We start from the raw sequence: 14407 nt of genomic DNA, 5'->3' as shown, positions 1-14407 counted from the left end.
TGTAATGTGTCTATTTTGCACCTTTTTTGTTGTTAATCCTTTTTGTGTAATTTAAGGATATTTAGTCATAGACGGTCAGATTGTGTGGGAGCTTACAATTATAATTTCCTGTGTTAGCACGGCTTTGCGTTGAGGATAAGTGGCGTTAACGATATTAGCGTCCAGCGGCATCTGTTAAGAACCGCAATGGTGACGTCACCCTCATCTGTCAAATGCAGCGCTGTTCAATTAAGGGTTCTCAGTTTTTATTTTTGATTCAGAGATCTTTTACGTGGGAAGAATTAGAAACAAATAACTGGTATTTTGAAGCCAACAGTGGCACAACATATACAAAAAATGCAAACTACAACTTTGTTGAAATCTTCTTAGGAATTTGTTTATTTCGCATATCGCAGCAGAAATTTTCAAACTGCTTCTAGACTCAATTTTCTTTTAAAATTCTAACAAGAAAAATGTAGGGACTTCCTACTCCCGGAATCTTCACCATGTCTTAAAAAGTTCATTTAAAACTTAAACTGGTAAATAGCTCCCTGTCGTAGTCTACATTAAATAAAGCGCTTCAAAAATTTCAAATTAACAGAAATGTTAGCTTTTCACTAATCTTGTTTTTGATTTTTCACAAAAAACGAAAGCGTGAAAAAGTGAGGGGAAAAACGGTGCAGTCTTTTTTCCGGGTCAGAAGAGTATGTATAAAAAAATCTAATATGAAAATTCAAGTAAAATTCAAGTTCCCTGAAGTTAACACCATTTTTTTTTCGTTAAATGGACAGATTTTTTTGTAAAAGCCAATGTCGATATTCATCAATGTCGAGTATCCGCAACAATAATCATCATGTATAAAAATGTGCCCATAATCAACAGAAAAACATATTTGTGCCCGTAATTGACAAATTGCCAAATATCAGCATTTATAATCATCAAAATGCAGAATCTCTGCACCATAATGGTCAAAACACAGAATGTCTGCGCCCGTAATGATCAAAATCACAAATCAAGGTACCAATTATCAGCAAAATGCCAAATTCGGCACCAATTATCATCAAATATCCAGATATCCTCACTTGTAATCATAAAAATGGCAAAGGTTTGGCACCTGTAATCGTCAAAGTGCTCATTTCTGTATCCCTAATTATCAAAGTTTTGGACGTTGGTCCCTAAAATCATTGCAAATAATCATCAAAATGCCCAATATTGGCGCTGATTATCAGCCAGGTTGGACTTGTCTATTTCAGTCCCATCATTAGAGTTCTACTATCCCACCCTCCCTTCTGGCGTCTTAGGCTCCCTGCAAGCCACCAAATCTCCGCTCGCTGTCACAGGACATTGTACACACACAAAGAACCAGAGTCCACTCGCTTTTAGATCCATTCATGAAAAGCAGTGGCGCGTGAACGGGGCTCTCTCTGTGGACCTTGGTACCCTGAGAAATGCGGCTCGGTTAGATTGATATCACTCGTTGATCAAACAGGCAGATGTGGGGAAGAGTTTTTTGCGTTTGATGGTTGGTAAGGTGGTTTGTGTGTGTGTGTGTGTGTGTGTGTGTGTGTGTGTGTGTGTGTGTGTGTGTGGGAGGGGGGGCGCTTTGGCCCTCCTTTACACGTATACAGTGGACCCCCGTGTTACGAGATTAATCTGTTCCGCGGTTGGGCTCGTAAGGTGAAGTCGCCGTATAGCAGGCAATCCAAAGTTATGTTCAATAGCTAATGCGTTTAGAACCCCAGGTAAAAACATCAAAATTGTACATACATATTAAAAATTGGTATCAATATAGTATAGTAAGTGCTACTTATATATCATATACATGTATACAATCAGAAAACATCATAAATAAAAAATATAGAAAGGATTTATTTACCTTTGAGTGGCGCTTGTTATGCCCATATTCTTTCATAAAGGTAATAGGCTACTTTCATATTTCTTGATTATCTCCAGGTTTGTTTCCATATAAATCATCATCTTACTTCTCTCTTTAACATCACAAGCAATCTTGAGAGCCATGGCTAACCCATTCAAGTTTGAATTAAGCAGTAAAATGCACTTTAAATACGTTTTTGTAACCACTCACAATCGCACAAAGCTTTACCGTTCCGCCATTTTGAAACGAGTGAGGTCGACCAAAAGCAGACCAGCATTGTAGTGACTGGTTGCATGGAGGCATTGACCGCAACAGGAAATGCCTGCAGATGGAAACAAAACAACACAAATACAGCCAAGCCCCTAGGGTCATGACAGTTGTTTTTGTCACAAAACGAGGAAAATACCGTAAAGAGGGGACAAAAAAAACTAAGTATTCCACATCACAAAACGAGGAAAATACCCTAAAGAGGGGACGAAAAAACTCAGTATTCCACGTCACAAAACGAGGAAGATACCGTAAAAAGGGGACGAAAAAACTCTGTATTCCACATCGCAACATGAGAAAAATGTAAGCCAGGGACGCTGTAACTCGGGGATCCATGGTATTTGGGTGAAAATAAAAACTCAGCATTAAATAGCTGAGACTGTCTATGGGGTTCAATTACCATAATCTACATGAAACTCTACAAATGCCATCTCACGCCCGCAACCCAAGTTGGCGCCCTTCACATAATCCATATTCAATGTCGTTAAAGCTATCTTCCTTTTGATCTTCTCAGAGATGACACAGCTGTCATCGCAACCCAAACCCTCTAAAGCCACTCCAGCCGACGACGCCACGCCCAGCGCCGACGCCGAGGACCCCGAGCTGAGGATGCTTGAAAAGCGGTCCAAGGTGATCGAGGAGCTACTGCAGACGGAGAAAGACTACATCAAGGACCTCCAAATGTGCGTGGTGGAGATTGTTGAGCCTCTGCAGAAGAAGCAGGTCAGGACCAGTTGTAATTTAGAATGTGCCAAAAGGTAATTGGCACAAACGAAGTAATAAGATGTCATTTTTGTTTGAAGGTGAAGAACGTGGATTTTGACGGACTTTTTGGGAACATCAACGCTGTCATCGATCTGTCGCAGCGGCTCTTTGAAACGCTGGAGGAAACGGATTCTATTGGTAAGCTTTAAAAGAGAGCTTAATATTGTTTTCAGTTTTTATAAACTCAACTCTTTTGACCTCGTGACTCTCCAGGGAAGGTCTTCCTGGACTTTAAAGCCGAGCTGGAGGCCGTGTACAACGTGTATTGCCAGAACCACGACGAAGCCATCTCGCTTCTGGAAAGCTACGAGAAAGACGAAAGCATACAGCGCCATGTGTTGGAGTGTCTGGAGAGGCTGAGGTAAGAAAAAAAATAAAAAATAGAAGTCTGTCGCTTAGACTGGACCCTGGATGTGTTTATTTTTCACTCTGTGTGGGTGTGGTCAGAAAGTGACAAGGCGTGGCCATGGACAGTCTTGGCCACCACGTAGCGCCGCCCCTGCATGACGCAACATTGGTCACTGAAATATGTGTGTCTGGATTAATAATACTAGAACAGATATTTCCTGATGTTGACTAGTGTTGGAATGCATGGTGGGGTTGGGTGGGTGAAACGGCAGTCAAATAGTCCCAAAATTAGCTAATATTTTTTTTTCAACCCAGATTTTATTAGAAGATAGTTCTCAATAAGTCAAACAAGATTTGATAGCTCTTTAGCTATTAATTGACAAGTAAACAATTATCAGATGAATTGATAACCATTTTTGTAAACTCCATGTAACCAGTCTTTATAAATCAAAGCAGTAATGGAATCATAGTTTTTTATTATTGCATTGCCAGTTTCAAATAATGTCTTATTTTTGGATAGTGGGATGGAAATTCAACTTTTTTTTTAATATCTGCAGATTATTATTGAAATAATTGTTAGATGCAGCCTTATAATAATTTTCTGTTCAATCTGACCTTATGAGTGACTTAAGTCTCCCAAGAATCTCACTCCAGGTACCAAAAATAGACCTTTTTTGAAGTTTTTTTTTTTTGTTGCAGTGGTTCTCAATCAGGAGTATGTGAAGGCACTTCAGGACAAACATACAATAATCTATTATTAAAGTAATTGTAAGACGCAGCCTTAAAATTTTCTGGTCAAACCATCTTCATGTGTGACTAAAATCTCACAAGAATAGAAAGATGATAGCAGTGGTACATGAGGAGGGGTACATGAAGGCACTTCCGCTATTAGCAAGTCTAATTTAATGCTTTTTAATTTTTGTGACAGGAACAGTTTCGTTTTCAAATGAAGAAAAAAATAATTGGAACAAGGAACAACTTACTGTTGCCTTTTAGTGATTCTTTTGCATAAAAACAAAGATTTATAGGGTGCATTATCAAAAATAATGCAATATTCAAGCATTGTTTTAATATCTTGAACTTTGACTTGAGGCAAGTGGAAATAAACTTCCTGTAAAGACGCCTTCCTTCTTTTCCATTTGTCTTCGGGTTGACAATGCTAGCCAAAGCTCAAAGTAGAGCAGCCAAGGAATGTGCCCCACCTTGTTGCACCTGTTTGGCCCGCAGATACTTGAGTTGACTAGTTGATAGATACACAGCAGAGTTGGTTTCGAAACAGAGGGCGCCGCTTCTACTGAGAAAAGGGATCAACAATAAAATATGCAATGGCATCAAGTATGTGCACTGTAGCTAGCTTATTTTGCTAAGAAAATATCTTCCATCAACCAACCTGGGGCTTTCGCTCAGCTCTGAATGTATCCAAATGTAAGCATTCATAGGCTGACGAATCCTGTTATCTCTTCTCGCCCCCCCTCAATCCACAGAGCCATATATCGAGAGTGGTAAGTCTCCACAAAGAGTGTTGCAATGAGCATGTCAATCATCCTGATCGCTAACACCCTTTGATTGACCCGTGTGTGTGTTTGTGTGTTTTTCGCCTGTGTGTGTGTGTCATTCCCCTCCTCGGATTGAGATGGCTGTTATTTTTTGCATGTGGATGTTGGAATGAGATGGCTGGTCCTGCTTATATGTGGCATAATCTGGGAAATGGGGAACTAACGCCATCATGTGGACTAAAAACGGCAAAACAATAACAAGACGCAGCTTCGGTGCTTTTTTTTTTTTAAGTTATTTTGTAGCGATGAGAATATGAGGCTTTGTGAAGCCCCTGTGTGTGTGTGTTTTTTTTTTTATTCCTCTAGGTGGTGCTGTTGGTCTTAAAAAAAACAAAAAAAACACTGGCACAGCGGAAAATTATTAAATATCCCCTTGGTCATTGACCCAGAGTGCCATCTAGAGATGTTCAAAAAATATCACAAGTGCTTCATGAAGCTTTGTTTTTCCATCGCTACTATTTTGTCCTGTTGATGGTGTTGGACAAGTTAATGTTTTCCTTATTGTGTTTGTTCTATGATGCTTCCGTGAATTGTCTTTTTTTTTTTCTTCTTCATTTGGTCAATTTAGCTTCAGCTCTTCAGTTTGTTTCTTGTTGATTTATTCAGGGGCAAAACAAACTACATCAACCTTGGCTCGTTCCTCATCAAGCCGGTGCAGCGGGTCATGCGCTACCCGCTACTGCTTATGGAGCTTCTAGGGGCCACGCCCGAGAGCCACCATGACAGGCTCCAGCTCACTCAGGCCCTACAGGCTGTCAAGGAAATCAACACCAACATTAATGAGTACAAGCGCCGGAAAGACCTTGGTGAGAACTGACAAGACAACGGCAAAACAATTTTGGGGGGGTTACAATGGGGAAATGAAAATTAGAATTGAAAATTGCCCTTATTTTGATGTAATTTTAGGGAAAATGCCATTTTGGGATGTATCAATCGAATGTTATGTTTTAAAAGTGCTAGTGGTATCGGTACTTGATACCAGTATGGGGGACTACTTGATTACTCTTACTGATATCAGTCGAAAAAAGTGTTGTTAATCGTGTTTTAAAATAGCAATAAAATAAAGAATATAATTCTCGTCACATTAGTATGTTTTTTTTTAATGGAGGGTAGCTGATACCCTTTAATAGTGCTTACTTGATACTAAGCCAATTGAGCACTGTAGTGACAACTGTGACCATTGGATGGCAGCGTTTTCATACATACAACACATACATTACATACTTGTAATTCTAAGTAAGGAATGGAAATCAATCTTTCATACGAGACCACCCGTGTTTACATGGACATAGCATGTATTCTGCCGGCCTTGAATATGAGTGAAAATGGTAAATATAGTCGGCACTCCGATAACGTTTGGCACTGAAAGAATTAAACATCCCTAGTTTTTCGCATTTAGCCTATGTTCCAAGAATACTTGCAAATATGATCGAACCTATTTGCAAGTACATTGAAACCTGTTTGAAGTTAGGTTATGCATACCTCGTGTATGTATTTGTACCTTTGCAAATATGTATGAATCTATCTGATATTTTTTCACAAGCTTACGTTTGAATGAGTTTCTGTTACACTGACAGGATTTTGTGCTAAAAATGGGAACTATTTGATCGGTTTGAAAAAAAGGGGGATCGAACATCCCCACTTCTAAACAGAGCACAATTTGATTGGCTGTTTGCGGAGTTGAGTCAGTGAGTTGCCTCTTTGAAGGGAAAAAAGTGATACTGCACTATTTTTACTCACCGTTATCAGTGTCAGAAATAATAAAGTATCAACCCATGCCCAATCAGCATAATCGGCTTGACATCCACTGCCAATCCTGTTCAAATGGATCTATGACGTCCATAGCGGTCATTGGCAGTGACCGATGTGTCGAAGCAAACTCATGTCTTCTCCTTGTCCCCTTTTTTGTCCACAGTGGTGAAATACAGAAAGGGCGACGAAGACACATTCATTGACAAAATCTCCAAACTGAGCATGCATTCCATCATCAAAAAATCCAACCGTGTCAGCAGTCACCTCAAGCACCTGACGGGAATTTCACCCCAGGTACAAACGAGGTTTCCCACGGGTGCTCGAGAGCCTTAACGCCGCTTGAGTTCCGGAGTCAAGTGTGGGAAATCGGCGGCGCTGAACTTCCCGTCTCTGCGCAGATCAAAGACGAGGCGTTTGACGAGGCTGAGAAGAAGTTCCGGCTGCAAGAGCGACTCATTAAATCTTTCATCAGGGATATTTCTCTCTATCTGCAACATATCAGGGTATTTACATTTTGACATGGATCTCATCAGAACTACAAGTTAGAAGGTTGTGATGGTATTGAATCGTCCGCAGGAATCGGCCTCGGTGAAAGTGCTGGCGGCCATCAGCTTCTGCGACATCTACACGGAGCGAAGTATTCCCGACACGGAGCGCTTCCAGAGAGCCCATCGCTGCATCAGCGACAAACAGTTTACCGAATTTGTAAGTGAAGTCCAAGTCCAAAGTTAAAAAAAAAAAATAAATGTAAAAGTAGCAGTCATGATTAGTCGCTTGTACTTATATACAAAATTACAGACTCTGAAATGTACTTTTAAATTCAAAAGTAAAAATAAATCTATTATGTATGATTAGCACAAGCTAGTGTTCTACTTTTCTGCTACATCTTCCCATAGCTTTGCGAACATTGTGGAGTAATAGGAAAAAAAAGTTAAATTATATGAATTCTACATGAAAAATAATTAATTGTTAAATTATTCAGTTAATTATAGGAAACTATTTTTTTCCAGCAGAAAACGGTTAATAAGTAAGGTATCCTTTAGCATTGCTTCATGTGTATGCTATGTCTTCCCACATGCTACATGTTTCCATAGCTTTGCTAACGTTGTCAAGTGAGTAAAAAAAAAAAAAGAAAAAGCTAAATCGGCTTTTCGCAATTTAAATAATTTAAATAATTCTGCATCCCTCACAACTTGGATTCTTTTTTTTGTTGTTATTTTGTGCCTCATTTGAATTTCATAGCTTTAAAATAGAAGAAGCTAGCATGAAAAAAGGAGCCCTTAAAGCGGGTGTCAAACTCATTTTCATCGTGGGCAATATCATAGTTCTTTCAGGGGTGCCGCTATGATTGTGATGTCAAATTCTCAGTGTGTTCGTCACACATCTAGTTTTGAAATCAGTCAGCAAAAACTGTTCAAAAGAGAGATATTACCGTATTTTCCGCACTATAAGGCGCACCGGATTATAAGGCGCACCATCAATTAATGACTATTATTAAAACTTTTTCCATATATAAGGCGCACCAGATTACAAGGTGCAGCCTCAATTAATGACATATTTTAAAACCTTTTCAATCACAATATAGTAATAACAATATACAATACAATATAATATACTTATAATATATAAGTAATAACAATAATAATTCATATAATAACTCAAATAATAACTTTCTTCAACTGTAAACACACAAAAGAAACGGGTAAAGCTTACTTTATCAGTTCATTCCCCATCTATGAATCCCAATCTCAATATTGATCCATATATAAGGCGCATTTGATTATAAGGCACAGCATCAGCTTTTTCAAAAAATTAGGACTTTAAGGTGCGCCTTATAATGCGGAAAATATGGTAATTAAAAAAAGAAAGCTTGTTTGTTTTTTTTCCCTCAAATTTGTACAAGTTGAAGACAACTTGAAATTTAGTATTTTAGCTAGAAACTTGAAGTCAAACCAGCATTTTGCTGGCCACATAAAATGATACGGCGGGCCAGATTGGGCCCCCGGGCCTTGAGTTTGACATCTGTGCTTCAAAGGGCTACTATAACTGAATATACTAATGGCTAAATAAGTTGTTTTTTTTTAACTAATAAACATGGCTAAATAAAGTAAGAACAAGCTGTTATTGATGCTACTTTGATACATTTTATCATAGCTTTGCTAACATGAAGTGAGTAATTAAAAAAAAAAAAACCTAATAAAGTCTGAAGAAAAAAAAAAAATAATTACCTGTACAGTGGTTCCTACTTGGTCTATTGTTTTTTGTGGTGTAAGTCAGGGAAGAATTTTTGACTTGTGGTTTTAGCGTATAATCTGTATTCAAAGCTGAATTGCCTTCCCGCCATCTTGACTCGTTCTCTTTTTGTCGAGCAGAAGGAGCGCACAGAGACTTTGGTCATCAACCCGCTTACCCAGCTGCTCCTCATGTTCGCCGGGCCTCACAAGCTGGTCCAGAAACGTTTCGACAAGCTGCTGGACTACGACAACTGCAAGGAGCGCGCCGAGCGCCTGAAGGATCGACGGGTTCAAGACGAGCTCCATGTGGCGCGCAGCAACTACGAGGCTCTCAACGCCCAGCTCTTGGACGAGCTCCCCAAGTTCCACAGCGCCGCCGAGGAGCTCTTCACCGGCTGCGTGAAGGCCTTCGCTCAATCGCAGAAGGACTTCATGAAGACCACCCTCGGAGAGCTGAAACCTCTCCTTCAAGTTGTGAGTACAATTTGGAAGGGTTGGTTTCACCATTTCTGAAGCGGCTTCAAAACAACTTTCTCTGGATTTTTTTTTTTCTAGTTTACTTGCAAGATGGGCACTGAGGGCAACTTGGTCGCTCAGTTTCAAGAAGAGCACAGTCGCGTTCTTCAGCTTCTGCAGAGCTTCAGCTTCTGCCCTGAAAACCTGCCCCAAGCTAGCACCACCACAAACACCACAAGCATCACCCCCAACAAGAAAACCCTGGAGAAGCAGAGCTCGAAAAAGCAAATCCAAGGACCTGTGAGTCATTTTTCAGTCAAGAACAAATAGCTTCATGTTCCAATTAATTTGCTCGTAATTTGAAAATGTACTGTTTCCGTCATAGTATTAAAAATCCTTAAGTTCGATTTGCTGATAACTTGCAGAGTGCCTGTTAAAATCAAATGTGCCGCATGCCGCAGGTGCCTCATGAAGCTTCATTTCCGCATCACTGTTGACTGGTGGTTGTTTCACGGTCTTACTCCTTATTTCTATGTCCAGCCCAACTGCATCTTACAGACTGATGAGCATCGAGCCGGCCTGATGTCACGCTACGGCCCTGGGAAGCTCTTCCAGGCTGAGAGGAACTTCAATGCGGCCCAGGATCTGGATGTTTCCATCCTGGAGGGGGACCTGGTGGGCATCATCAAACAACAAGACCCAATGGGGAGCAACAATCGCTGGCTGATTGATAACGGCGGTAGGTTGGACTTTTAGGTGAGATTCTCAGTCGTCCAGCTGATCGGCAAAATTTAAACGGAGGAAAATGGATTCTTCTGGATTGTTGAGAAGATTTCACCTCTGTTAATTCAAATACATTTTAGACATTGATCTTGAAAAAGTCTCATGGCTTAGTGAGTTCCCAGTCTCATCTACATGTCTTAAAAAGTACATTTTAAGTCAAGTTTTCTTAAATTTCAAAATAACAACATATCAAAACTTCCTGAATATTTTCTTTCCAGGTAAATTTCAAACAAAAGCAAAGGTGCAGCGTTTTCATCAAATTGCCAAATACCAGAGCAGATAATCAGCCCAGCCCACAATTGGTCTATCCCTAGTGGAGTTGTCCTCTTTATGTCTTTGCTGGACATGTCCACAGGAATAAACATTTGTCATTGCAAATGACAACAGTCATTAGAAAAATGGTGGGCAAATTGTTTAACCAGTAATCTGAAAATGAAACTTCATGAAGCACCTTTTTTTTTTTTTACTCTTCTAGCTGGCACTTGGTTTCAAAATAAACACTAGTGCAGTGGAAAAGTATTAAATTTCCTCTCTTCAAACCAAGAACGGCATCTAGAGGAATAAAAAATATCAAGTGCTTCATGAAGCTTCATTTGTTGATCACACTTTTAACTTTTTTTTTTTTGATCCGCAGTTACCAAAGGCTTCGTGTACAGCTCCTTCCTCAAGCCCTACAACCCCCGCAGGAGTCAGTCGGACGTGTCCATCGAGAGCCAATCGTCCAACGAATCGGGCTACGGCGGCTCCTCGCCCGTCTTCTCGCGCCAGAACAGCAACAGCACGCTAACCTTCAACCAAGAAACGGCCATGGTCAGCTTCTCCACCACGCAACCCCAAAACCACCCGTCCCTGGACTCCACCCCGTCTCGCGGGCCTCACCCCGACTCGGCCGTCCAGAGCGACTCCTCGCCGCGGAACGCCTCCGACCGCAAGGAGGTCGCTGACCGCCGCGCCGCCCCCGCTCGCAGGAAAGCCGAGTCCTCCTATCAGCAGCACTCGGGCCGCCACAGGGACTCGTATGACGCCGGTCAAGCCAGCCCGAGCGAGCAGTCGGAGACGGACTCTTATTCCTCGAACCGAAACGGCTCGCAACAGAGACGCGGCGACAAAGCTTACAATTCTTGCCAGTGGAAGAACGGCGCACGCAATAAGGCGGAGTACTCTGTGGACGATTTCAGCGAGCCCGAGTCGGAGCAGGATGTCGACTCGGACGGACATCAGGTGAGCTTTATCTTTCGATGCTTTTGTGTTTAGGGCGGTGATGGGAACGTGCTTGTCTGCTTGAATAGTTCAGCTGTCGCTTATTGCTATTTCAGTTAAATGTTTTTTTTTCCATTAATACAAATGTATTTTTTAGAAAATATTAGTACTAAATCGACGTATGTATGTGTATGTGTATGTATATATATATATATATATATATATATATATATATATATATATATATATATATAGATATATAGATATATATATATATATATATATATATATATATATATATATATATATATATATATATATATACAGTATATATGTGGGTGAACAATATTTAAATTTTACATCCACATTCTGCTGATTTTGGCATCCATTTAGCTCAAGGAGGGACTAAAAGACTTTTTTTGTTTTGTTTTGTTTTTTAAAGATGGTAAAAACATAACCTAAGGCCGTACTTGTGCTTTTCAGATCTACTTTGCCCTGTACTCCTTCAGCGCTCGTTGCGCCAACGAACTGAGCATTTCCGCCAACCAGCGTCTGCGCATCCTGGAGTTCCAGGACATGAACGGCAACGAGGAGTGGTGGCTCGGCGAGGCCGACGGACGCCGAGGCTACGTGCCTTCCAATTACATCCGCAAATCCGAATACACCTGAGAGCTTATGACTGGCGGCGAGACCACAAACGAGCGGCGTGGTTTTGGCGTCACTGACTTTTCCTCCGAGCATCGTATGCCTATATATTGAGTATTAAAGAGAATAGCACATCAGGGAGGCTTAAAAGAAGAAAACGTTTTTTTTTTTTTTCACTGTTCATTGCACTTTCTCCATTTGGCTTCATATGAATGGTGTGGCTGTGACAAATTTACGCTACGATCAAAGTGTGAGGCACTTACAAGTGAGGTTGCAGTTTTGATGACAGTTGTGATTTTAAAACCGCACTCTTTGACTTTTTTTTAAGTGGCCTATTTTTTTTAACTTGGAGTGACTGTGAAATGATGTGCAAAAAGAGGTTAAAAAAACGTTTATCAATAGGGAGAGCGTATTTGCTCCCTGTGTACATAGTGTATGTAATGATATATATGAAATGTTTGCGTTCAATTTACACCTTTTTGATTAAAACAACAATGTGAAAAATACCATTTTGAGCTGGTGTGTTTTTGTGTGTTTTCCCCGGGCTGGAGTTTAGACACCACTGAGTTCAGTAGTAGAGGTATCCCTTGGCGTGTGTGATCAATCGTGTAACGTGTTTCGTTTCTGGTTCGTCTGTTGGAAAATTGTGTCACGGCTGCGACTAAATAAAAGACAATCATTGTACGAAAGAGTTACAATTGCACAATTATAATTAAGTTAGCTTCACGTTCGAATTTTTCTGCTCCTAATTTAAAAAAAAAAAAAAAACAGTCCTGCTCCTGTCATGGCGTTAAAAGGCATCATCAAAGTGGATTTCATCCCTGTAGAAACCCTGTTAAAATTTCACATTCTCTCTTGAAGCTCTTTCACGTGCACTCTTTTGATGAGCGCTGGTTTAGCTTTATGTCTTATACTGCCCCCAAGCGGCCAAGGCAGATTGAGCATCACAACGGAAAGTGGTTGCTTTTTAGCTATTGTTTTATTACGTTGGGGAAAATGATTTGCAATACAAGGTTGTACCATACTTTAGTCCTTATTTGTTCTTTCACTTTGGTTGTTATTTTGACGGACCCGCTGTATGTAAATAAAGCAAAGATTAAGTAAGCACCATGTTGTTTAAACACAAATTGTTGATTATAGTGGGGGGGGGCAAAACTATTTTAATATTTTGTTTGGGACGTATCCTCAGGTTAAGTGTACAAAATTGAACGTTTTCGTCTTCTTTTTTCTTCCTTTAGAACGCGATCCTTGTCACCCAAACCCGTGTTTTAACGGTGGCCACTGCCACGTCCATTCTGACAGCAATGTTACATGTTCTTGTCTCGAGACTTTCATCGGAAAAAGGTGTAAACAAGGTCAGTTCATTTCTAATTTCACTATTCGAAAAGTACTCTTGTTTGTTTGTCGTGTGCATTGGTACCTTGATTCGCGAGTTTGATTGGAAATGCATTTATCTGTGTCATCCCTAAATAAGACCAACAAATTTGAACATGTTTTAAATACGAAAATATATACGTATATATATTTCTTTGTGTTTTGTTTGTGTTTGTTCGTCCTGACACTAAAAGAGCGTGATGCTGCCCATTAAGGTGTGTCCGTTTTGGCCACTAGAAGGCAGTGGATTACCAACAATAAACGTAGTTGAGGACCCGCAGCTTCAACTGAACTAAACAACTGTCTTTTTTTTTTTTTTTTAAGATAAGGGGATAATACACTGGATAAATCACTGTGATTGTTGTTCCACGCTTTGCCCGCATGCGTTGTGGCACAAATTGTGTTCAAATATGACTTGTTCAAGATCTGTGACGTCACTTGGGTTGGTGAAAAAAAAAAAGCAAAAACCAAGAAAAAATTGATAGTTATACAAAATACGCATCATATTGGAAACTGAACACCGTAATGTGATTTTTTTCAACCATCCATTCATCCATTTTCCCAAGCAGCTTATACTGACATGGGTCGCAGGCCTGCTGGTGCCTATCCCAGCTGACGTCGAGCAGAAGGCGGGGGACACTCTGACCTGGTTGTCAGCTAATTGCAAAGCACAGAGGAACAAACAACCGTTCACCTACACAGTCAAACCCAAGGACAATTTAGTATGTCCAATTCACCTGCCGTGCATGTTTTTGGAGTGCGGGTGGAAGTCGGAGTGCCCGGAGAGAACCCACGCAGGTTCGGGGAGAACATGCAAACTCGAATTCCTGAACTGTGAGGCAGACACGCTAACCATTGCTCCTCCGAGCCGGCCTATGCATATTTTGTCACTTCAAATTGCATATATATCAAAATTATCGCCATCGTTCAGGGTCCAACAAACCCCACCTGTACTATTTTGAGGTTCCACTCGGCACAACTTCATGTCACCTTGTTTTTTGTTTAGTTTTTTTCGGGGTGGTGAATGACATTTGGTTTATTGCACAGGGAGACTCTGGCGGGCCTCTAGTGTGCAAACGCAACGGAATCCAATACCTGACTGGAGTGGTGAGTTGGGGAGATGACTGCGGAAGCCCCAATAAGCCCGGTGTCTACGTTGGTGTCTACAAGTT

General features: G+C 40.6%; 1 protein-coding gene across 4 annotated transcripts in view; it reads left to right on the top strand.

Moving 5' to 3' along the window:
- The window catches only part of dnmbp (dynamin binding protein), a 41227-nt gene extending 28860 nt beyond the window's left edge, over positions 1–12367 (top strand). For 3 of the 4 annotated variants that reach the window (XM_088439439.1, XM_088439441.1, XM_088439442.1), the window contains 13 exons: positions 2637–2845; positions 2926–3025; positions 3101–3248; positions 4720–4737; positions 5398–5597; positions 6707–6837; positions 6942–7046; positions 7120–7248; positions 8916–9251; positions 9333–9533; positions 9774–9972; positions 10651–11237; positions 11700–12367. In XM_088439439.1, the coding sequence (XP_088295565.1) occupies positions 2637–2845; positions 2926–3025; positions 3101–3248; positions 4720–4737; positions 5398–5597; positions 6707–6837; positions 6942–7046; positions 7120–7248; positions 8916–9251; positions 9333–9533; positions 9774–9972; positions 10651–11237; positions 11700–11885 (2549 nt within the window). In that variant the 3' untranslated portion in view covers positions 11886–12367. The remainder of the gene's footprint in view (positions 1–2636; positions 2846–2925; positions 3026–3100; positions 3249–4719; positions 4738–5397; positions 5598–6706; positions 6838–6941; positions 7047–7119; positions 7249–8915; positions 9252–9332; positions 9534–9773; positions 9973–10650; positions 11238–11699) is intronic. The other variant, XM_088439440.1, reaches the window with a different exon arrangement.
- The last annotated feature ends 2040 nt before the right edge of the window (positions 12368–14407 follow it).

This window comes from Hippichthys cyanospilos, chromosome 17, assembly GCF_059441005.1.
Source record: "Hippichthys cyanospilos isolate Australia breed blue-spotted pipefish chromosome 17, RoL_Hcya_1.0, whole genome shotgun sequence".
NCBI lineage: Eukaryota > Metazoa > Chordata > Actinopteri > Syngnathiformes > Syngnathidae > Hippichthys > Hippichthys cyanospilos.
This window is presented reverse-complemented; position numbering and strand designations above follow the sequence as displayed.